A 24,789-nucleotide genomic window follows, 5' to 3' on the forward strand; every position below is an offset into this window, starting at 1 on the left:
GGGAAGAGGAATGGGAAAACATCCAGAGAAAATAAGACACTGTCCCTGTTGATTGCCAAGGGTCCGGTTTGCGGAACGCACCACATCGCCCACAGCAGCTTGTTCTGCAGCAGCGTGGATCCTTGCTGCACCTGTGGAGCTCCCTGGACGGCCGGGGCTGTAGGAGCGTAATTACTATTCACTCAAGGTACAGCTCCCGTAGCACACGGTGCCACAAGCTGATTACAGCGGTGGCGCTGGGCAGGGAGCGCCCATTCCACCACCACCCCCAGCTCCTGGAGCTCTGTCTCAGCCCTCACCACCTGCACGGCATCTCCCCAGCCAAGCCCGCTGTGAGCCGATAGGTGCTTCTTGCTGGTTTGGTGCCCAGTGGAGGTTTTGGCAGAAGCAGGAGGGGCTCAAGCCTGGGGCAGTTCTGCAAGGTGAGTGAAACACATGGCCAGCCCTGTGCGTCATGCTTCTCCTTTCCTTACCTTCATCCTCATCCTCATCTTCAGGATGGCAAGGCCTCCTGTGCTCAAGTGGGCATCTGTCTCTGCCTTCTCCTGGGGTTTGCATCTCACACCTCTGGCTGCACTGGCCAGGGATGGTCGGTGGGGATCGGTGACAGAGTTGTGCCACCCCAGCAGGACATGAGCTAGAGCCAGAACAGGCTGGCTGGTGAGGCGAAGCTGCAGGGGCAGTTGTGGGATGCCACAACATCCTCTGATCAGGGTTTGCGCCCTTTCCAGCCCCAATGGGGTTTGTTTCTCTTTTATTTCTGGCTGTGCTAAAATAAAACGATGCAAGAAATGTGGTTTCTGGAACATCATCAGGGTGAACACAAGCAGAGCCATTCCCAGGGGCTGTGGGCAGGTCGGAGGTGCGCCCAGAGCAGTGCTGTGGGGAGGCTGACACAGCCACACTGCCGGTGTGCCCAAGCTGGGGACATGTCCCAAAGGTGGGTCCATCTGCCCTTTCCCACTGGTGCTCCACATGCCAGCAGTGCCGCCGGTGTGGCCAAGGCTGCTGCCCACCCTGGTGCTGCCCATCCTTTCACTCCTGGCCTCCCGTGCGCCTCGTCCCCACGCACAGGAGCTGTTGGGGGTGGCAGCGTGGCGGTTCCCCGCGGTGTGCGGCTTGGGGTCGGGAGTGGGTGAGCCAAATTGTTACTGTGGGTCACCTCTGCTAGGCAGAGAGCAGGGGACTGGCACCCCAGCCCGTGGCATGGCTGGATGCGGGCAGTGCTGGGCAGAGGGATCGGACCCAGCGCCAGGTCAAGCCGGGTGGTGGGGGCTCGCGGCAGCCCCGCTCCTGCCGAGGAAGCAAGCGTCTCTTCCAAGCATCTGCTTGGCGTTGGCCTCCCGGCATGACTGCGGTAGTGGCCACCGGTGAGTGGCGGCTGGGCTGGCATTATCCTGGAAATGTCAGCTGAACGCCAGCCCGTCGGTGAAGCGCCAGGACGCGGCGGGAGGCGGTGACTCGGCTTGCTGGCATTGGCTACCATTTTAGAGGAAATGTGGAGCGGCGGGTAATTATTTCTCTTTCTTAATTGAAATTTCAGCCTCAGTGGTTTGCGAGAGCGGGCGGGAGAAGGAGCACAGGCGAGCGTGACACGAACACGGGGCTCATCGTGGGACAAGGGGAGGACGAGCGTGCTGAGCCCATGGGTTGGCAAAGCGTCTCACAGCTCGCACAGGGTCCGGCACCACCGGGAAGGGATTCCCACAGCCTGCGGCATGGCCTGCTAATGGCTGCAAAATAAAACCAACCCCCAAAATGCAGAGCTTTTAATTTTTTTAAGGGGGAGGATGCTTTATTGTTTCTTTATTCCTCTATTTCTGTTTTGCTTCGGATGGAGGGCCAATTAAATGAAATTACGCGCTGCAGTCTGGCACCCCGCGTCGGCTCGGAGCAATCAGGTGTAACGCAGCATGGCTGATGAGAGCCAATCAAGATGTATAAATGAGGTGTTGACATTCAAACAGCAGGTACTCGCGCCGCCCAGCCGCAGCCGCGCTCGCGGGCTGTCGAGCCCGCACCACGGATTCAGGCACGGGGCTGTGACAGGCAGCAAAAGGGCTGGTGCCCGATGGGGCAGCCGCGCTCTGCTTTGGCTCCACAGCCGTGGTGCATGAAACGTGATGGCGGGGACATGCCGAGCAGCCCGTGCTGGGGTTGGTGGGCACGAAGCTGGGTGGTGGGCATCCCTGCCAGGGTCTGTTTGGTGACAGCCCCTCTGCCCAGTGCCAAAGCATCAACGCATCCCATGGTCAAGGAGATGCAGCAGCCACCAAGCCCTTAGCACTGCTCCGGGGTGGTCAGCAAAGGAAACTGCTGTTGCTTTGGGGAAACTGAGGCATGGGGCAAGCCGGTGGAGAGGGGCCACAACACCAGGGCCTGGCTTGGCCCTCTGGGTTTTGTGTTTCCGTTGCTGAGGTCAGCTTTGCTTCTGCAAGTCCCCGGGATGGAATGGCAGCGGGACGCATCCGTCCTGCATGGAGATCGGCACTGCCCAGGGACCGTGGACAGGGACCTCGCTGTGACCGCCGTGCTGGCAGGTGCGGGGCCAGCACCCTCCAACGGTTTGTCACCTGTGGTGACAAAACCTCTCAGGCTTGCCATAGCTGCCACCGCAGGATGCGGTCCCCTCACTGGGAGGTGGGGGGCGGGAAGCTGCTGGCATGGCAGCACCACACAGATCGGAGGAGTTTGGAGGCCGTCCGGGGAGGATAAAGCAGCTCCGTGGCGAGCAACCTCATCAGCGTTTCCTGTCTCACGATGAAGAAATCGCATGTGGTGAGAGGCTCTAAAAATAGGCTCAGCAAACTTTTAACCACATTTGCAGATGTTAAAGGTAAAGCCAGAGCAGCCCCAGGGGAGAAAACATCCCCGGCCGTGCCTGCCCGGCGTTAACCCTCAGCACCGCCAGCCGTGGCTTGGAGCTGGCACTGCTACGGAGGAGCCAAACCGGAGGGCAGCAGCCCCCAGATGGGCAGTGGGGCTGAGCCACCGTCTCGTCTCTCCTCCGCGTCCCCATTAAGCGTGCCGGGGAGGACATTAGGAGCAGGAGCACGTAGCAGCAGGCTCTGTCTAACAGCACTGCCGCCTGACCCTGATTTGTAGCAGGGCTGAGCGGGGAGGTTTGCTGTAGCGTTACAGCTCTTCCTGTGGTAATAGCCGGCGAGGCGTCGCACGCGCGGCACTGCCAGCGGCACGGCGAGGCCGCAGCCGCCGGGGCTGCCGGGGTGGCAAGGGGAAGCTGCCGTCTCTGGGTCGTGGCGCACGTGCTCGCCAGGGGAAGGAGGGGGCATGCAGGGATGCACGCTTCGGTGGCACAAGTGAGGTTGCCACCGGGGTTGCTTCTCCCCATGGAAGCGGTGCAGTGGCAGGGAGATGGCTGGATGCCGCCTGTCCCTGTCCCCACCGGTTCCGTGGCCCCGTGTCTGGTGGCTTGTCCCGCACGCTGCAGCGGGTGCGTGCCAGCGGTGCTGCCAGCCCCTCACCGCCTGCCCCTGTGTCACATCACCAGGAATGGAGTCACCTGGGGACAGCGGCCAAGGCTGCCGGGTCCTCCCCCAGCTGAGGCATCAGCTCCCTGATGGCACCCAGGGGACGTTGTTTCACCTCCCCAGTCTCTGCCATGCCAAGGGTGGCAATCTGTCGGAGGGTGCCATCCCCGTGCCTGCCAGCGCGGTGGTCATGGCAGGGTCCCTGTGCACCATCCCGGGCTTTCGTGATCTCTGTGTGGGGACAGATGTGTCCCACTGCCGCTCATCCCCAGCTGCTTGTCCCCAGGGGCTTGCAGAGACAAAACTGACCCTGGAAACGGAATGGAGATACCAAACCCAGAGGGTTGCGCCAGGCCCTGGTGTTGTCCTTGTCTGTAGAGGGCTGGTGAGGGGCATTCTGCCCACGGGAGGTGGAAGAGGCAGCACTGCCTGTGAGCATCTCTCCATGGTGCCCTGGTCCCCTGTGCCAGCCCCTCCAGCCCAAGCAGGCGAGAATGAGAAACCTTTAACCCTGCAGACCTGGAAGGTTGGCTCAGACCATTGGAAAGACGAAAAAGCCAGAGAGAGGGAACAATTCAAGGGAAGAAAACAAGATTCCTCACATTACCTTAGTTGCCTGATGCCTGATGCCAGCAACTTGCAGGCCCTTGGCACCTCTCGCATGCAGCTCGGTGCTGGCACACGGGTGGCGTGGCTTCATCTTCAGGAGGGGGCTCCCTGGGAGGTTTTTAATAGCTGCTGTTTGTGCAGTGGCTGGGGGGAATCCATCGCTTTCTGTCTGCCATTGCCTGGCTTCACCTCTCCTTCTGCCTGCACCTGCTGCATCCTCATGGCTGGGTTTGGGATGATGGTTTGGATCGTCATCAGCCTTTACCTGCAACCCTGAAGGGGAAAAACTGCCCCTCAGCGTTTTATTTAGCTAAAAAAACCCAAACCCCAAACCAACCCTCAAGCAGGCACAAGCTGCATGGTGCCTCACGACTGGATGGCCAGGGTGCCAGGGGTCCCCAGGGGTCTCTGCAGGTGAGAGCCAGCCAAGTTTTGGTGTTTTGGCAAAAGGCATCACCTTGCTGGTAGGAATAGTAACCAGGAGGGGGAGGGGGCCAGGGCAGGCAGACAAGCAAATCCGTTTTATCAGACGTCGCATATTTTATGAAAGCACATTTCAGCTCTTCAGCCTCGGAAAGCTTTTCATACCCTTTAATTTTCTAATAAAAAGGAATTACGTTTGCTGAAAAGCCAGTAACAAGATTCACTGTCATTGTCTTTTGTACAGACCATAATTCCTGGCTTGGGCTCCTGCCTGCAGCCCTGTGGTGTGGTCCTAGGTGTGGGTCTGGAGTGCTGGCAAGGGGGTGCGGGGGGCCACGGCCATGCCAGCAGTGGGCAGGGGAAAGTGTTGCCGGCAAGAGTTTGTGGCAAGCACCCGGGGATGAAGGGAGCGAAGGCAAGCATCGCGTTTGGCTGCAACTGCGGCGATGCCTTTTGGTGCCGTACACTGAATGTGGCTCCCTGCGAAAGCAGTGTCTGGTCTCAAGGCGCACCGAGGTGGTTCCCGCTGGCTGCACGTGGCTGAGAGCGTGGCAGGTGGGACGGCTCTTGAACCAAAAACCAGTGAATTTAATGGCCCGGTCCCTGGCCTTGTAGCCACGAGCTCAAGAGTGGTGTGAGGGCCCGGCTAGGCTGGTGGCTGGAGGACAGCTTTCCTGGTGTTCGATGTGGATGGGGCAGGTCGTGGTTACACGTGTGTCAGAGTGACTGGGTCTACAGGTGGCTGAGGACAGCGAGCCACGTCCCCCGGCTCTGTGCTGGCAGCGTGGACCTGGCAGGTGAAGCCGGTGCTTCCCAGTCATGCCCTGCCTGCCCGGAGCATCCCTCCTGCGGGGTGCAGGATCCAGCCTGCAAACAGCAGCCATGGTACGTCAGAGCTCGGCAGGACCCAGCTTCCCAGGGCGCCTCTGAGATCCCACTGACCACGGGCAGTGCCAGCAGGCGAAGTATGCCTGGGTGCCAGCTGTGGCATGGCGAGCAGCAGCGGGGTGGCTGGGTCCAGTACCAAGAGCCACCAGGCCCCTGGCGCATCCTGACAGCACTTGCTGCCTCCGGAGAAGGGCTCCCTTGCTACCCACTTTCCTCTGGGTGTGCATCTCCCTCCAAGCGCTCGAGCTGCAGCTCTGCCTTGGCCGCGCAGGCTCCCGGCTGGCTGCCACGTGGCGCCAGAGCCACGATGCCGCAGCCGCCGGCGCTCCGTCTCCCTCCGAGTTGCTCATTTGAAGTTTCAGCTTGCTGGCTGTTTTCATGCAGGGAGGACGCAAAACCAGCCCGCAAACACCAATAAATATCTTCTACCTCCTCCCCCCCTCCAATTCTCATTTTCATTCTTACTTCCCAGCTGGTTTTGGGGGGGGAAACGGGTTTTCAAAGCTTTCCGTAAACGTGTGTAACAATAGGAAGCGTTGCCTTTTAGCCTGCGGCCGGCACAGTTTTAAATGAGGTCCCAGGTAGTCATGGTTACCTCTCCTCTTCAGTAAGAGATGACTTTTATTTCCTGCCTTTTGTATTTGCACATCTCAGATATACATTCTCCTAAACCATAATTGGTATTCACCGATAGACGGGGACGCAGGAGCGAGCTGCCACAAGAGGGGATGAGCCAGATGGACGCAGGGGGTGTCGAGGTCTCCAAGCCCCCAAACATCAGGAAATCTTAATTTCAAGTCATTTTTCCTCCCCTGGCAAGGGCGGAGAGGCAGACCTGCCTCTCTGCAGCCTCAGGGCTTGTCCTGATCCCACCTCCCTCGCAGCATCCTGCTTAGCCTGGATGCTGCCCTGGGATTCGGGATTCACCCTGCCCGTGAGCAGCGGTTCCTGCAAGGCTCTCCTTGCAGAAGGGCTCCCCAGCATCTGCTCCCAAGCATCCTTCTGTGGTGCTGGGCTGGGAGGGTGGCAGAGGGGCTGCCCTGTGCCCTCCGGCCCTGGGCAGGGTCCTGACCTCACAGGCACGGGGAGGGGACCAACGCTACACCCTTTGATTTTTGGAGGTGAGGAGGGCAAGCTGAATGGTGGGGCTGTACACTCGCTGGGCACAGCCCGGGGAGTGGGCGCGAGAGGGATAAGCGCTCGGCAATGATTGATGAAAGATCATAGCCTCATTCCACAGGATCATTGCTCAGAGTGTGGGCAAAGCTGCGCGTCCCAGGGGGACCATCGCCGGGATGTGTGCAAGCCTGTGTTTCAGGGCAGAGGGGATGGAAAGCCACATATTTTATGCCTTTTTTTTTTTTTTTTTCTTCTCTCTCTAAAGCACCAGGAAAACAAAAACCCAAGCTGTCTAATCAGAGACAAGCAGATTCCACCCACTTCCTTGGAAAACTTGCATTTGCTAGGAAATCATCTAGCTGCATTTACAGCAAGCAGAGTGCCCCAGCGGTAGCTCGTGCCTTTCTGGCAGGATGATAACCAGCGCTGAACAATTATTGCGCTGGAGCGGGAGCAGCAGACATATTGGCTTTTCTCAGCCAGCAGGAAAGAATTTGCAAAACTAAGCAGGCGACTGGAGCAGCTCGGATTTGCAGTGCTGGATGCGCGGTGCCGGGGATTCGCAGCTCACCAGATTTGCTGGTGGCAGCATATCAGGGACTTGCACACCGCACGCACCTGGGCTCCTATTTACGTGTTTGGGGTTTTTTGGTTTTTTTTTTTTTGCAAGGGAAGGGTCTGGTTTTGCTGCCTGGAAAATGCCTCTGGTTGCCAGCTCCCCCTGCAGACACTCAGCCCCCCAGGTGTGCGCTAGGGCTGGTGGGGAGTTGTTTGCTTCTTTATTCCCCCCCCCCCCGCCCCTTTAATGAGAAAAACGTGTTCTTTTCGAGGAGGTTGTCCTTAAAAAATCCAGCGCTGGGAAGAAAGGCAGCTGGCTCTGTGACATTTACCTCTGCGGGGCTGCGATTGATGTGCAGCACCTGGGAGCCTGTCCTGTGCCAGCCCGGCCGCCCGCAGCATCGCCGGGAGGAGCAGGGTCAGTCTCGGGGTTCCCGGGGGAAACCCTCCTGAGGCACAACCCCCAATCCCCACTCAGGGCAAAGCTCCTTTGCTCAGTTTTAACTCCAGGCAGGGATGTATGGGATTGCTGGAGCAACTCCCATCCCGCACATGCTTTTGGTCCTTCCCCAAACAAAACTCTCCCTGACTGCAGGTCCCGCGGCTGCCCTCGGCTGCTGTGTGGACTGGGACCAGGGGAAGCAAGGACACCGCATCCCTATGGCGTTGTTGGGTTGGGAGCCGGGCTCTGGTCCTGTTCCCCTCTGCCTGCTCACAGCGATCCCCTTCCCAGGTAGAGCGTTTCCGAATGGGATGCTCCAATGCGGCAAAGTGGCACGGCAGGGTTTTGGCATGGATATGAACCCCGCTCCCACTGCAGGTGCCACCTGGTAAGGACATCGGGGCAGAGCCTGGCCCGGGACACCCTACCCAGCCCCGCTTTGGATGTAAACTGCACATCAGTTGCAACAGCAGCTGATGGAGACTCCAGTATATTAGCAGCATTAATTAAGTTACAAAAATTATGCATGTTATCAGTTATGAGACGACCTTTCATAAACTCAGTTATTAAAGCAATAAAGCATGACCCGCTGGTCCTAACCAGTTTAATGGCTGGCTAAGAGCGCGGTTTTTCACATAATACTTTTAGCAGGTCATTAGCTGAGCAATAAGATAACACAAGAGCCTAAGTGATGCGTGCGGATGGCAGCAGAGGCAAACACATTGCTCGGTGGGGGGATGCAGGGCTGGGGGTCACCCGTCCTCCCACGCCACTTGCACGGGTGTGCACGGACCCTGGTGGTGGCTGCAGCGGGCGATGGCGGTGTGGCAAGTGCTGCCAGGGCTGCTGCCAGCCCACCTGTGCTGTGCCAAATCCCGGCGTCGTGGGGCAAACCCATCCCTGGGCTGCTGTGGGGCAGGTTTGGGGCTGGCATCATTCCCTCTGCAGCCCCAGCGTCGCTGCCCAAGCCCGCACTGCGGAAGGGAGATGGGATGTCGTGACATGGCCACCCCGGGGCTCACGGCTGCAGCCCTGGTGCTGCTGTAGGACAGGAGACACGGATCTTCTGCGGGGCTGGGGCAGGGATGGAGGGGACCCAGGCACCTCCACCTGGCTGATCTTGGTGTGTGGATGATGCCGGTCTCGGCGCACGGACGGTGTTGGTCCCTCTGGGCTGAGACCCTGATCTGGGGGGCAGGTTGGTCTCTGTCTCCCCGCCCTGCCCACCGCAGCACCCTGGGGATGCACCACGTGTCCAGGGCCATCCAGAGGAAGCCACTGAGCCCCGGCCACCAGGTCCTGCTGCCATTACCGAGCACATCCCAGCCAGGTGCCAATAACCCTCCCTACCCATGGCTACGCCATGATACCGAGACATGCTGAGAGCTGCACCAGCGCCACCAACACCCCCAGCACCCCCAAAGCGCCTTCCCCCATCCCCACCAGCCGTTTCCAAGCACTGACCCTCTCCATAAACAAAGGAGAGGGAGAGGGAGGGTGGCTGGCATGTTAATATACTCTCCCCCCCCTCTTTTCCTCCCTTCATCCCTCTGGGAAAGGCCTTTGCAGATATAAGCAAACCTTGATTAAAAGCTGCCTGACAGGCAACGGCAGCAGCAAGCAGCAGGCAAGGAAGCTCTCCAAGTCCAAAGGGAGCTGCTTCTGCTGCTGCCGCTGCTGCCTCCATTCTCAGATGTCCCTGATCCTTTAATCAATCACAGCCGCGGAAGAGAAGAGCAAACACCCGTGCCGGGGCAGAGGTATGTGCATGCATTCGTTCCAGCCGCAGCTGAGGCAGCAGGGCGGCTGCACGCCTTCAGCTGGAGGCACGGAGCCGTCCCCGAGCTTGGAGCAGCTCTTTCATCTTCCGGAGACAGCAGGGGCTGTGTCCCCGCTGGTCCCTCTTGACGTCCCCACAGGACCTGGCATGGAGGATGGTACCCCACGAGGTGGGGGCAGCAGGATGGGTGCCAGCAGCAGGATGGGTGCAGGCAGCCTCTTGCCCCTGTCTGCCCCCTCTCCAGGTTCTCCAGGGCAAAATGCATCCCTGGAGGGGAGGATGCTCCTGGCCTCCATCCCATGGGCTGTGCCGTGCAGGTGCTCACACGCCTGGGGAGCAGCGAGCAGGGAAAATGGGGTGTTTGCAGATGGGTACCCCTCTGGGGAGCTGCTGGGATGGGGACAGCCGTGGGGCACCAGCCTGGGCATTGCATCTAACACAGGGCTGGCCAAACCCCAGCCATCCTTCAACAGCAAAGCGTGGCTGGGCACGTGGTGCTGCGCCCGTGGCTCCCAGCTCAGCAGAGCCACATCCTGAGCTGGGGGCGGGGCGGGGGGTCAGGGATCCACTGCAGCCCCGGGGAGGGCACAGCACCACGCACCAGCCGTGGCCATGCCCTGAACCAGCGGCACGCAGGGAAACTGGGATGATTTGTCACCGAGCCCCGTGTGTCACTGTGGGCCTCGCTGCTCAGTGAGGCTGGACAGGGGGGTGGAGGGAAGGGGGGAAACGTGTCGTTTTAATAAAACCCAGCAAAATCCGCTCTTTCCTGACGCGCTTCCCCAGCTCGCGCGCAGCAGCGGGGGCTCTGCCCGCGCCAGGCCGGCAGGGGCAGGCAGGGACTGCGATTTCCTTGCTTATTTTTGCCGTGGCTTATTTTTAGCGCCGTGTCTTAATATATTGTGACAGTGCCCTGGGACGTACTGCGCCTCTGGTCGTATGAGAAGGTGTCTGGGGCAGAGCCGCTTGACGCCGCAAACAAGTCACAGCCAATCGCCAGCATCGCGCTGGCTAACGAGGCACCCGCCGCTAACGGGGGTCCCTGGGGGGGCGGCGGGGCTGAACCCCTGCACCGAATGTGTCGGGGCTCGGCAGGGTGGGACTTGCTCTTGGGGGAGTCCCGGGTTTTAAAGCCCTTTGGTGTTTTTTAATAAGGCGGTGCTGGTAATGATGGGCTGATCGCTGGCAGCCGGCGCGGTGGTGCCTGGCGGGAGCGGTGACTTCGGTTGGGGCCGTGGCAGGGAGGGACATCAAAGGTTTGGTGTGTCGAGCGGGGACTTAGTGGCTACTGGGGGACACCGGAGCCGCGCTGGCCTCAATCTTTCTTCCTGGAGCTGCTTTTTGGGAAGGGTTGAATGGTTTCCACGCCAAGAAGCACATGACGGTTGTTTTTGGACCTCCAAGCGGTTCTTGCTGTAAGGCAGGGAGGCAGTGGCAGAGGTGCAGGGACATCGGGGTCTTGCCAGGACCAGGGTGGGAGCCCACCAAGCTGGAGGTTACCACCACCAGCCCAGCCGTGGGTGCAAAGCCAGTGGGGACCCTGTAGCCGGGGAAGAGCCGGGCGCATTGTGGCGCTGGTTTTGGCAGCAGGCATCTGTGCACGGGCACTGCCTGCCCCCAAGCCCATTAGTAACGGATCTTTGTGGAATAACCCTCCTCATTAAGGCGAGCTACCCTGTGTGTCAAAGCCGCTTTATAAAGAAATTATACTCGGCTCCAGCCAGGCTGTGCATATGTAAATGGGGCGATGCACAAGCCCTGATTGAGACATCATGGGGCAGCTCAGCCCAGGACCCCCAGGAATCCCCAATCCTGGCGGGGAGCCGGGGGCTCTGGAGGGTGCCAGTGGTGGGGGACACACCTCAGCCACCTCCCGGGGACTGGCAGCCCCTGTGTCCGCCTGGGGCCTTAGCAGGAGCCATGGAGCTGTTTAGGGCTGGGATGTCTCCGGGGGTTGGAGGCTCCAGCATCCCAGCTCCAGCCCCCACATCCTCTCTGCTTCAGGTCCTCCCGACAGCACTGCGATGTGGCTCCTGCCCTCTGCACTGCAGCACCTCTTGGTCTGGGGGAGCAGAAGGGGACCCCCCTCTCATCCATCCTCCCCCCCCAATTTTACCAATATGTCGCTGTGTGCCCCGTGCTGGTAGCAGAGGTCTGGGGTCCCCCTCTGGTCCCCGCCTCGTGCCTGCCCCGAAGCCCTGCTGAGCTGGGATTAGAGCTGCCTGATCAGACACATCTGGGGTACTGGGATGCTCCACACACACATTCAGCATGCTGGGATGCTCCAGGGTTTGGGAGAAGCCGGAACAAGGTGCTGGAGCTGAAGCCATCCTGCGCGCTGGGCAGCTTTGGAGCCTGTCAAGGTACACTGAGGGACAGCAAGGGATGCTGAAGGACATCGAGGGACACCAAGGTCCTTCACACGGCACTGGCACCGGTGCTCTCTGCCGTTTTCCAGGAAGGAGAGCTCAGGCCGGGAGTGGACACAACAACACCAGCACCCTCGGATCCGGCTGCAGCATCCTCATGTGCCAGGGCATCGGCACCTCTTTGTGCAAACACGGCGGCAGCTCGGCGGGGAAATAAGACCCTTCTTTTTTTTGGCAGCGTGTTGCTAATCAGCACGACCTAGCGCGCACCGCCGCGGGCGCACAGCTCGCTGCTATTTAAGGAGCCTACTTGAAATACACCTGCAAGAGGGGAGAGGAGAGCCAGCAAGTAAATAACCCAGCAACCCGCCGGAATAAAAACACCGGCAGGGGCGGGCAGGCAGAATGAGAAGAGGTGCAGCGATTTCAGGAAAAAAAGAAATTTAAGTGCAATCTGGCAATTGAGGGGCTCAATTCCAATCACGCCCCGGTTTTCCTCAGGGATGCTCCCTGGTCCTGGTGCTTGGTGGGGAGATCTCATCCCAGTGGCTGTGGTGGGTGGTCTCACCTGCGTCCCTGGCATGGGCAGGGGGGATGAATGGAGCCCCTGCCCACCTCCCCGCTCAGCATGTTTACCACGAGCTGCTGTTCAGCTCCTGCCTTTCCCCCCCTCCTTTTCTGAAACATTATAAATCAAACAGCTTAAAATGTAAAGCATCAAAAATTCTAAAACCTTCATCTATTATTAACTGTGACAGTAAATTCCACCTCTGAATGTTTCACATAGCAACTGTTACCAGGACTCAGCATCCGAAGCTGATGTTCCAGCAACTTTCCATCACGCCACTGCCATTCTGGCGATGCTGAGACCAGCCTGGTGAGACGTGCTGCCGCTCCCGACACCTTTCCATGGGATTGGGATGCCAGCAGGGAAACCCAGCTCTGATCTAGTGAGCGCAGCCTGGCCACACTGCCAGGATAGGAAAGGAGCTTGGCACCTGTGTGTTGGTGCGGGAGCCAGCGGGGGGTCCCCTCCGTTATGGTCCTACCTCTGTGACAGTCACGTAACCCCCAAACTTCATTACTTTCACCGTCACATTATGAATCGTAAATAATGGGGATGGGAATGGGGTAGTTAAATGGATAGAGAGCTGTTTTTGCAGGGGATGGTGGTTGCTTTTCTACTGGTGCTTTGCCCTGGTGCTGGTTGTGGTGGTGACCCCCTCCCCGTCGTGGGCAGTGAGTCTCACTGCTCTGAGCATCATGCTCGTGGTCTGCCGGGTGCCCGTGGAAACTGGGAGTTGGGTGTTCACCACTGGTGCTTGTTCGCCTTCCCCACGTGACATCATGGCTCCGCTCTGTGTTGTGCCCCCTTGCCTGGAGGCTGGGACAGCTCTGGCTGCCGCCAGCTCAGGGGAGCCAGGTTGGGGTGGTTTGGGTCGGATTTGGCTGTGTGACAGCACCAGGAGCCTGGTTGGAGGTGGGGAGAGCCCCGGCTCTGCAGCCCTGTGGAATGCTGAGCCTGGTCCAGTGAGAGCCTGGCCAGCACACCAGCATCCCCGGTGCTGAGCCATGACCATGGCAAGGTTCACACATGCATCCCCAAGCTCCCAAAACTGCCCAAACCCCACCAGCAGCATCCACCAGGCTATGCCTGGTGCCCCACACCCTGGCACAGGCATCCCCACCTTGCCATCACCCCGGCTGTGCCGCCATCCCTCAGATCCCAGGATCTCTGCCGTGCAGTGCTGGCTGTGGGGCCAGGCAGCAGCGGCTGCTCTGCCACCTCCCCAGGGACAGGCAGCAATTTTCCTGCTCTGAAGAAGCTTGTGAAGGTTTGAGTGAATCTGGGAAGCAAATCTAATTGGCAACCTGGTAATTCCTCGGGGGGACATGTACTTTGGTCATATCTAAGTACATTCCAGCCAGTGTTTAAGACACGCTGAATCCAAACTTGGACAGTCAAATACCGGCAGCTCTAAGCTCCTTATCTATTTCAGGCAGATTAACTCCTTAATCATCCCTTTTGGAAGTTCCCTGCCCCAAATTCTTCTCCTCTCCTCTTTTCCCCCCACCGGCTTTTCAGCAGGAACAAAAGGAGCAGATTTTGCGGTGCGAAAGGTTGGGACGGTGCCCACGGTGATTGACAGAGTCAATAACCGGGAACCAGGAGAAGGCCTTTGGAAATCTGCTTCCCTACTTCACCTGCCCCAGTATTTGTCTTTGGGATTTAGAGACAGGGAATGTATAATGCTGAAATAATTTATCACACAACACTGAACCTCAATTGATTATTTTCAACCCCCTTTTATATTCTGTTTTTTTAACCTGGATTTATTTTTTTTCCAGCCCCTTTTTATTCTTATTTTTCCTTTTCCCCAGAGGATTCCTGCTCAGCATCCCCAAGCAGAGATCCAGCCGGGGTAGCAGCTCCCACTGTGTGGGCTGGGGAGACACGCTGCTCTGCCACCCGCAGCCCTGCTCGTGGCAAGGGGATGCTCATTTTTACCCCTCTTCCCTGGGATGCTCATTTTTCCCCCTCTTTCCCCTCCTGGCAAGCAGGGGAGGCCGTGCTGAGCTGCTGGGACGCAGCCGGTGCTGGCCACTGTCACTCAGGGGAGTGCCGGAGCATTACGCTTCATTACCGAGCTGTCTGCTGCTGGCGGGAGATGACTTAGAGGGCAGAGCCTGGCAGCGGCACAGCCGAATTCATCTCCAGCGGACAGACCTGTCTGCAGGCAGATGCCAAAGCGCGGCATCCGCAGGGTGCCTGTGGCCGAGGGGGTTTGCCGTGCTGGCGGTGGGGAGCTGGCGGTCGCTGGGTCTCCAGCTTGGGCGATGCGATTCGGCACGGCGGGGTGGCTGCCCCAAAGGCAGGCAGTGCCATGGGAAGGCAAAGAAGGGATGGGGTGATGCCCCTCGGAACCATGTCCCAGTGAGGGTCCCAGTGAGGGGGGTCTCAATGGCGCTGGGACCACTGCTAATGTTTAACAGCGTTCATCTACAACAGGCGTCCTCAAACTACAGCCCGCGGGCCAGATACAGCCCCCCAGGGTCCTCAGTCTGGCCCCCGGTATTTACAGAACGCCCCTGCCCCCCCCAGCTGGGGGTTGCGGGGGGGAACCAAGCAGCCACAGGTGACTGCCTGCCACTGCATCCGCGCACCGGCCCCCTGGTTAAGAAGTTTGAGGACCCCTGATCTACAACATGGGCATGAATGTTCCTGTGTGCCAGCCAATGGGTATACGTGTCCCCCCGAGGAATTACCAGGACGTGGTGGGGACATGGGGGCACGGGTCGCAAAGTCCCGTCACCTCCTGGAGAGGAAGGCGAGTGTGGAAGGGGGACAGGACATAGCTCGGTGCCAAGGTCTGTCCTTTGCCTGTCAGCGGCCATCTGGCAGCAGCCAAGTACCTCCTGGTTTTGGACACCACAGGGTGAATTTGCTGAACGTTTTCCCAGTAGATAAACTGGCTGTGGCCAGGGCAGAGACAAACCCACTGAAGCTGGAGGGGATGGACCCAGTGGCATGTGCAGGAGAGTTGGAAATGTCCTGGGGGTGACAGCCACCCCATTGTCCTCTGGGGTCTCCAGTCCTGCTGGGGATGGAGACACCCGCTGGGGAGGAGGTCCAGGGCCCTGGCACAGGGCTGGGACACAATTCTGCTCCATCCCCGTGCTCCTGGGCCGGCATTTCCCAGGCTGGCAGTGTTGTTGGCTGGGAATGGGAGCACCAGCACTGTGCACAAACCTGGATCACTCCAGAGGTGGGAAAACTGAGGCAGGGCTGGAGAGTGGTCCCACTCGGGTTCCACGCTGGCCATGAGCTGCGGTGCTGGGCGGGTGCCAGGTCCTGCCGCGGGGTTTGTTGTGGTTTTGCGGGGCCAGAGGGCTCAGCGGGTGCCTGTGGGCCAGCACAGCCTGGGGCCCATGAGCCACCTCCATGGCATTCCCAGGGAGTCCAGCCTCACGCGTTCGACTGCATCCGCTTGCAGCATCGGTGAGCAACCAGCTCATGAGACAGGTGTGTGCAGAGTGGATCTGGGACCAGGATGAGGATCCACTCGCTCTCCCTTTTTTTTTTTTTGCTTTTATTTTTGTTGCAAGCAGCATGAACCCCATGGGGCCTCAGCACCACCAAGGAGGATGCCATGGGACATTCTGCTTTCCTTGCCCAGCAAGGGGGGTCCAGCAGCGCCTCGAGGGTCTGGCACCTGCTTCCCTCCCAGTAATGAACCAGCATCTTCTGTCTGTAGTTCAGCAAAACAGCTTGTCCGGCAGCCGTGCCGATGAGCAAGCGGTGGGGAGGCTGCTCCGCGGGGAGGGTCTCGCCGGTGATTTGCATATCAGCCACGCACGAAATATTGCGAGCGATCAGCTGGCGTCAGCCCTGGGCGGCACAGCCGACGGGCCGCATCCGGAGACCGCAGAGCAGCGCTTCGTCACCGGCAGCGATCGCCAGCATTGCTCTGGTTGCTCTGCTTCTCCTCCTTTCCTTGCAGGGAGGTGGTTTCTGTCCTGCTTCAAGGGGAAACTGAGGCAGGGAGCAAAACAGGGTGGGGGAGAGGGAGGGAGGTTAGTATTAGCTGTCTCAATATTGATTGGAATGGTTAATTATTATTGTAATTGAAGTGAGCCAGGCTGAGAGCAGGAGGGGAGGGAGGAAGCAAGGGAGGAAGGAAGAAGGATCTCGACCTGTCAGGCAGAAAATGAGTAAAGAAGAAAAACGGGAGCGTGCGGAGAGCCGGCCAGGCTGTCGCTTTGCACCGACGCTGTGCCAGCACCGCGCTGGTGCTTGTTTTGAGGCTGGTGGGTTGGCTGAAGGTCACCACCGTGGTGAGTGGCTGCCCCACGGCTGCCCCACAGCTGCCCCACGGCCGCGGTGGTGCCTGTCCGTGCCCTGGCACAGGCTCGTGTCGCCCGTCCTTGCCGCGCCAGCAGCTGCAGGCAGGTCTGCAGCAGGATTTAGGTGCGGAGGCTGGGAGAGCCAGGTCCCTCCTTAACCCCGGCCGTATTTCCAGCCTCATGACAGGCTTGTTTTCCTCTCCCTGCCAGCGCCTCAAGGTTGATGTCAATCCCCTTGCTGGGGAGCGAGAACACGCGACGCCCTCCCTCCATGTTACGTCCGCGATGAATTTTGATCCGGAGCGCACTTCCCTGCCAGAGAGGGAATTTGCCCAGGAAGGCTCAGACTGAGCATCTGCTTTGCTGCGAGCCTTCCAGCCTATTTTTTTTCCTTTTTTTTCTTTTTTTCTTTTTCCCCCTTTTTGCTTTTTTCCTTTTCCTTCTTTTTTCCTTTTTTCTCCTTTTTCCCTTTTTTCTTTTTCTTTTTCTTTTTTCCTTGTTTTTTCTTTTTTCATTTTTTCCCCTTTTTTTCTTTTTTCCTTTTTTCTTCTCCCTTTTTCCCCCTTTCTTTTTCTTCTTTTTCTTTTTTTCTCCCTTTCCCCCCCCTTTTTTTATTCCTCCCTTCCTTTTCAAATCCTTTCTTGCCAGCTCGCATTTTCCGGTAGCAAGAAAAAAAGACAGCAACTTGCTGTGACTCTCCGAGCCTCCCTGCATCCTCCCCAGCCCAACCCTCAAACCTCCCAGCCCTGACATCAAGGACCCAACTCCTCCCCCCCTCCAAAATAAAGGAGGAAGATCCAAGGGGAGAGGATGGAGCTGGTGGATGAGCCAGATTTCCATGCGAGGGGATGAGGTTGGGGAGGCCACGGGCTTCCCCTGGCAAGCGACGGAGAAACCGAGGCCAGCAGAAACGTTGAGTCATGAGTGCGGTTCGCAGGCGATGTTTTTTTCCCAAGTAAAATTCCCCGCTGGGGAGGAGCAGGGCTGGGGGGGGGGGGGCAGGCAGGGATGAAGGACTGTGCCCCCAAACGAAGTGCTGCTCTGTCGATGGAGATGCACCCCACTGCGATGGGAATTCCCTGGGCAGGAGCCCCCCATCCCAGAGGAGGGGTTGCAGGGGGAATGGGACCTGCCCAGGGAATTCCCCAGCAGCTGGATGGGAGGAGCAGCGTGATCTGGGGGGGCTGCAGGAGATGGGGACCCCATCCCTCCTCCTCCTCACTACCCGCATCCGCCCACCCCCGCGCAATGGGCGGCGCAGCCCCAGCTCCATTTATCATCATCTGCGGGCAAGTGAAGTGTGCAGGGAACAGCTGCTCCGGTCGGCTGAGCGCCGAAATCGGGGGGGGGGGGGGGGCCGCGGTGGGGGGGGGGAAGCTGGGGGCTGTCCTGTGGGTACCATCCCCCCCCAGTCACTGCACTGGGATGGAGGGCTGGTATTGCGGGAGATGGTGGTGCTGATGGGGGGGAACTGGGGAGACGGTACGTTAATGGGGTGCTGTTGGTGAGAGGGTGTGTTCGAGGGGTGCCTTGGGGCGAGGGGGTTCACTGCGGGGGGGTGTATTGGGTTCACTGGGGGGAGGGTGCCTAAGCAGGGTGCACTGGAGAGAGGGTGCATTAACATGGAGCATGAGAGGGTGCGTTGCAGGGGGGGTGCACTGACAGCGGGTGCACCCAAAGGGGGTGCTGACCCCCCTGAGCTAGGTGCCAGGCACCGCCGGGGCACCCGTGGGGTGCAGGGACAGACGGACGGGTGGCAGCTCCACAACTGCCTGCCCAGGCAGGTTCCTCCGAACTGCTGGGGGGGTTGATCTGTCTGTGTCCCCCCAGTTCCTCTCATTCCCAGCTCCTGGGCCAGGATGCCCTATCCTGGGCTGTCCCACATACCCCGACCCCCTGGCTCCCCCCCCCCCCCCCCAACTACCCATTTCTCTCCTCCCTTTATAATCAAATTCTCCGGAGCAGTTTGTGGTGTGGCAGCCGGCCAGAAAGGGTTTCTTTAACTCCACCAGCTCACAATTAAACAAATCCGGGGCTGACGCTCCTTGATAGGCACTTATCCCCCCCCAGCCCCCCCCTGCCCCCCGAGAGCCACCGAGGGGGGCCAGGGAGGGTTCCTATCCCTTCCCTCCCCACTCCAATGCTGCCTCAGCATGTGGGGCTGCACCCCTGTGGGGGGGGATGAGGGCTGGGATGGGTTTGGGGTGGGGAGCAGGGGAGTCCGCGATGCCAGCTCTGCTGCGATGGCGAAGCATCCCCCTGTGAGAGCACGCAGCTATTTTTAGTCATTGAGTCCTTGTTGATGGCGCAGCAGCAAAGGCGAGGGAGCAGCCGGAGGAGCAGCAGGGCTGGGGGACGCTGGATCAGGCCCCGCGGGATGAGCAGCAGCTGGGAAGCGAGGCTGGGATGCAGGGGGCTGGGGGATGCCCGCTGCCCCCCGGGGCTGAGATGTTGGGGGTCTTGGGTGCTTACCGAGGGTCCCCTGCCACGGAAGGTCCTGGGCTGCCTTCAGAGGGCTCCGGATCCGGCCCTGCCATGTCCCTGCCAGCCAAGGGGAAGGGGGAGGAAAGGGGAGAAGGCAGGGAAGGAAGAAGGGATGTAGGGGGGAGGAAAATAACACCAAACCCAGCCACGCAGCACAAATCCTCCTGAGCAGCAGGCAGGCTGTGAGCCACCGCGTGAGCAGGCGTCTGCAGCGGCGGGGCTGTGCTGGCCTGACGGTACAGCACGGTGCCCTGGCTCAGCTCCCGGCATCAGCCCCATGCACCGCATCAGCCCCTGGCACGGTATCAGCCCCGTGCACCGCGTCAGCCCCATGCACCGCATCAGTCCCTGGTGCCGCATCAGCCCCATGCACAGTGTCAGCCCCGTGTACCACACCAGCCCTGTGCACAGCATCAGCCCCGTGCACCGCGTCAGCCCCATGCACCACGTCAGCCCCATGCACCGCGTCAGCCCCGTGCACTGTGTCAGCCCCATGCACTGTGTCAGCCCCATGCACTGTGTCAGCTGCAGCATGGGCTCATGCACCACAGCATGACCCCAAGTCATGCACTGGTGCTGGGAGGTGCAGTGGGTCCTTGCGTGTCCCTGAAGGGTGGTGCTGGGGCTGTGCTGGGAGCTTTGGGGCTGGCTGGGCTGTCCACGCATCCCTGAGGACGGAGGGGACAGGGTGCTCAGGGGTGCCAGAGGTGAGCGTGGCTTCTTGTGTTGCGGGCACAGGGTCATGGTGGCTCTGGGCACTGTGATGGCCCCCAGGCCCTGCCTCCTTCAACAGATGCCCTGGGGACCCCATCGTGGAGACCCACACTGTGGCTGCAGCCGCAGTGGCTTTGACAGGCCACCGAGGGCAGGTGACCAGCTGCAGCTGAGCACCAGCAGCCCCCTATTGATCCCCATTGCGGGGGCAGCAGGAGCCGGGCTGGAAACTTCTTTGGGGCAGGAGAGCACATGGTGGGGGGAGGGAGTGTGCAGGGCCCCCCGGGCCATGGCCGCAGCCATCTCCCCCTCCCGGGAAGGGCCATAACCTTGCTGCTGTCAACAGCTTGATTTGATGCCATTAAAGCGTTTGCTCGGAAACAGCCTACATCAGGCAGCAACATCTGTTACAGCCCTTCTCCGGCAAAGCTGCGGCAGAGCTGAGGGCAGAGCTCGCCTCCGGCTCTGCCGACAGCTCTGGGTGCTGTGGGCGATGCGTGTGTCACCTCCTGGCCCTGAATGGCAGCATCTGACCACCAGCAGAGCCCGGTGCCTGGGTGGTCTGCAGGGAGATGGGACTGTGGCTGCGGGCAAGGCACCTCACTCAGCATGGGATTTCGGCTCGTCTCAGGTGGGGAAGCAACGGGCAGCCCCTGCATCTCCTGCCTGGCGGGCCTCATCCAGCCCCTCATACCATGCAAGAAGACACCCAGGGGTGCAGGATGAGCGCCAGCCCTTGCCAGGCATCTCATGGCTGAGGCTGGCTGTCCTACAGGCACAGCCATGGCCTGATCCTGCCTGGGGCTTCCTCCCACCCACACACATGCACACGCTGCTCGAGTGCACAGCCAACTCTGCACGCATGTACGTCCTGAGAGCATGCAGACCCTGCAAGCATGCAAACCCTGTATGCATGCGCACCCTGCACACCCTTCATGCATGCAGACCCTGCATGCGTGCAAACTCTTGTGTACATGCTCACCCTGCACACGTGCACACCCTGTATGCACGCTCACCCTGCACACATGCACATCCTGCACATGTGCCCCCTCTGCGTATCCCCACCTCTGCATGCCAGCGAGTGACCCCTCCCCTTGCACCGGGTGCTTTTGCTCAGCCTGGCATTGTCCCAGCTGTTTGAAAGATTAACAATAATTAATTAATAACAATAATTAATAATAAAAGAGAAAGAGGAGGAAAAATCTCCCCTTAAAGCACCAGCCCAGGGTCTTCTCAAGCCGATGTAATTTTTCAAACCTGCTTCCACGTGGAGCGTGAGGGGCCCTTTTCTCCCTTTAATTTTCTTGCTGCCGCCCAGGGCTGCCCCAAAGGCCTGGCTTTGATTTTGCTGCCTTTGTTCCGGCAGCCCCGGCACAGGACAGAGCAGCACCGTGCCCGCACCGTGGTAGGGGATTTTGCACTGGCCTTAACCAGATTTTCAATTGACCCATCTTTTCCCCAGGATCTAGGCTTTAACCGCATCCAGTTGCCCACCCAGCCTGCGATATGCAGCTGCCATACAGGGCAGCAAAACGGCAAGCATTCAAAACGGGAATGGGGGGACGGGGTGCTGGGTGGGCACGGGTGGCACCGAGCCTGGCTCCTGTAGTGCCGGAGGGCACTGTGTGATCCGTGTATCCCTGAGCTGCCAGCGGTTACGGAAATATCACTAAATAAAGGCCCACATGTGTATGTGGACCCCAAAAAGATGCTGAGACATAGCCGGTATCCACAGGGCACTGCGAGGAAAGAGGCTGAGCTGGGACTGATCAAACCAGTGGTGCAGTTTTTGCGGCTACAGCAAAGCCACCAACAAAGGGACCATCTGGAGCCACACGCTGTTTGGCATGTGGTGGTGGCACGGGGGTGGCAGGGGGGACACATGGACACACACACATCCCTGCCTGGGCTCAGGGCACAGGTACACTGCGGGGCTGGGCTGGGCTGGGCTCTGCCAGCAGGTGTTGGGTGCCACAAACTGCTAGCACCCTGTCCCTCGTTACACTCATTGCCTTAATCATGGCAGAAGGGACAGCACTGGGGTCACTGCTACAGCCTGGTGCCGAGGGAGCAGCACCGGGGCAGGCCCTGGGGAGCTGCAGACCCTTGGGGCTGCCCCTAAATGGGGACTCCCAAATCTCAAGCCACTGCCGAACAGGCTCCCGCTCACCCCAGCGCCTCCAACCCACTGGTGCTGGGGACGGGCAGGACATGTCCCTGCCACCACCAAGCCCTTCATTAGCCTCCGTAAGCCACTCAGCTGCCTCTGAGATCAAACCGGTGACCCAGGTGCTTCCCTGCACCTAACGCAAGCGGGACTAGGAAATGGGGAGGTTCAATGATGACGGTGGCAAGGCGCTCGGCTAATAGACGTCTGCTGGCAGGAGCAGACAGCTTCCAGATGGTATCGCGCCGGGGCAGGGGGATCGGCTGGGGCGGGGGGTGGGGGGCTGCAGGAGGCAGCAGCAGGCAGAGACAGGCAGAGCCAGCAAGTTGAAATGACTTTTTTTGCAGCAGAGCCTGCGGTTCTGGCCCTCCGTGCTGCTGCTTCCAGTAATTAGCCCAATAATTAAAAAGAGTGGTGATAAGCGGGGTGTTCGGAGGGGCTCGCAGGATCCCGGCATCCCTGGGGAGGGTGTGCAAGGAGGGGGGTAAGTGATTTGCAGTGGTGAGGGGCAGTGGGTGCATTGGGGGACCCCAACACGGTGCAGGGGTGTCACTGCACCGTGCGGGGCAGGCACGGAGAGGGGTTGTTCGCCCTGCAAAGCTGGGGTGGGCAGCAGAGATGGGAAAGGCTCCCAGCAGCAGGGTCAGGAGGGCTGGCTGAGCATGCTGCAGGCATGGGGGAGGCAGCCGGACCCCAGCCACACCCCCTGCTCAGGGGCACCGTGCTGCGAAGCGGGGCGATGCAGTGTGGAGCGATGAGAGATGTGATAGAGGCTGATGCAGGGCGATGCAAGGTGAGGTGATGCAATGCCAAGCGATGTGATGTGGGGTGACACGATGCGATGCAGAGCGATGCGAGGTGATGCAAAGCCAGCTGCTGCGATCTAGGGCAATACAGGGCGGTGCAATGCAAGGTGATGTGATGTGATGTGATGCAAGGCAGGACAATGTGATGCAGGGCGATGCAAGGCAGGGTGACACAATGCAGGGTGATACGATGCAAGGCAATACAATGCAGGGAGATGAAATGCAAGGTGATGTGATGCAGGGCAATGTGAGGTGATGCAGGGCGATGCAATGCAAGGCAATGTGATGCTGGGCGATGCAAGGCAGGGCAATGCAATGCAAGGCAGGGTGATGCAGGGAAATGAAGTGCAAGGCGATGTGATGCCGGGCAATTTAAGGTGATGCAGGGTGAGGCGATGTGAAGCGATGCACTGCAGGGCGATGCAAGGCGATGCAGGGCGATGCGAGGTGATGCAGGGCTAGGTGCTGTGCTCCAGGGTGGCAGCGAGGCGATGCAGCGCCAGTGGGGCGATGCCACGGCAGGCGAGGCGATGCCCCTGCAGCGCACGCAACGCTGCCCTTCTCTGCGCGCGGCCGCGCTTCCCGGCCCGCCACGGTGGTGGTGGCGATGCTTCATTTGAATTCTCGCCTCTCTCTCTTCGCAGATAACGAGCCCGCGCCATGCAGTCCTTTCGAGAAAGGTGTGGTTTCCATGGCAACCAGCAGAGCTACCAGCCGACTTCACAAGATACATCACGCCTGGAGAATTACAGGCATCAAAGTCAGGCAGGGCCGAACTGCGAGCGGCAGAGGCTGGTGGCGAAGGAGTACTACAGTCAGCAGCAACTGCCGTACTCAGGCTACGAGAACAGCGCCGTGGAGAAATACCACCGGGGAAACAAGCAATTAGCAGGGCAGCAGCTGCAAGGCAGGCCGGCCTTTTCCAATTACGCAGTGCAGGAGAACAGCCCCTATCCGGCCCGTTATTCGGGGGACGAGAGCCTGCAGGCGTGGGGCGGGCAGCCGCAGGCGCTGCCCGGCGGCGTGGCCAAGTATGAGGAGAGCCTGATGAAGAAGACGGCTGCGCTGGCGGGTGGCCGGCCATACCACGAGCCAGCGGCCGCCTCACTGCCCTTCCGGACTCACTTTCAGCAGCAGCAGCAGCAGCAGCAACAGCAGCAGCAGCAGCAGCAGCAGCCTCCCGCACTCCCCTACCCCAAACTGCAGCGGCAGAAGCTGCCGAATGACGTCTCCTCACCCATGCCCTTCTCACAGAGCCCCCACTTCGGGCAGCACTCACAGTCCTTCCCTGCCTCCTCCACCTACTCCTCAGTGCCGGGCAGCAGCCAGCCCGCACACTCCTACAAGAGCTGCACAGCACCCTCGGGGCAGCCACCGCTGGAGCGGCCCCTGGGCAGCGCCGCCAGCCTGGCCCCTGGCCCCCGCGTGCCCAACCTGCACGGCTACCAGCCCAACCGCATTGGCTACGAGCAGCCCCCACAGCCCCCGCCGCAGCCCCCGCAACCGCCACCACCGCAGCCCCCACAGCCACCGCAGCCGCCACAGCCACCGCAGCCCTTGCAGGGGCGGCATCATGCCCCGGAGACCCTCCACTACCAAAACTTGGCCAAGTACCAACATTACAACCAGCCAGGCCAGACCTATTGCCAGGGCGATGCGCCGCCCGTCCGGACACCAGAGCAGTACTACCAGACCTTCAGCCCCAGCGCCAGCCACTCGCCGGCTCGCTCTGTCGGCAGGTCCCCATCCTACAGCTCCACTCCCTCCCCGCTGATGCCCAACCTGGAGAACTTCCAGTACAGCCAGCAGCCGCTGAGTGCTGGCGCCTTCCCAGCCGGCATTTCCGACCACAGCCATTTCATGCCGCTGCTGAACCCTTCTCCCACTGACGGGACGAGCCCCGACACTCAATCTGGGAACTGCAAAAACTTGCAGAAGGAGAAGCTGCCTGAGAACTTGCTGTCAGACCTGAGCCTGCAGAGCCTGACGGCGCTCACCTCCCAGGTGGAGAACATCTCCAACACCGTCCAGCAGCTGCTGCTCTCCAAAGCAGCCGTGCCCCAGAAAAAGGGCATCAAGACCCCAGCGAGGACC

General features: G+C 60.0%; 1 protein-coding gene across 1 annotated transcript in view; it reads left to right on the plus strand.

Annotated features, from left to right (window-relative positions):
* Positions 1 to 24,789, plus strand: part of RAI1 (retinoic acid induced 1) — a 77,025-nt gene that overhangs the window by 44,092 nt on the left and 8,144 nt on the right. Inside the window, 1 exon segment of the mRNA XM_040591605.1 lies at positions 23,340 to 24,789. Within this exon segment, the coding sequence (XP_040447539.1) occupies positions 23,356 to 24,789 (1,434 nt within the window). The 5' untranslated portion in view covers positions 23,340 to 23,355.

Source organism: Falco naumanni, chromosome 4, assembly GCF_017639655.2.
Source record: "Falco naumanni isolate bFalNau1 chromosome 4, bFalNau1.pat, whole genome shotgun sequence".
Lineage (NCBI taxonomy): Eukaryota > Metazoa > Chordata > Aves > Falconiformes > Falconidae > Falco > Falco naumanni.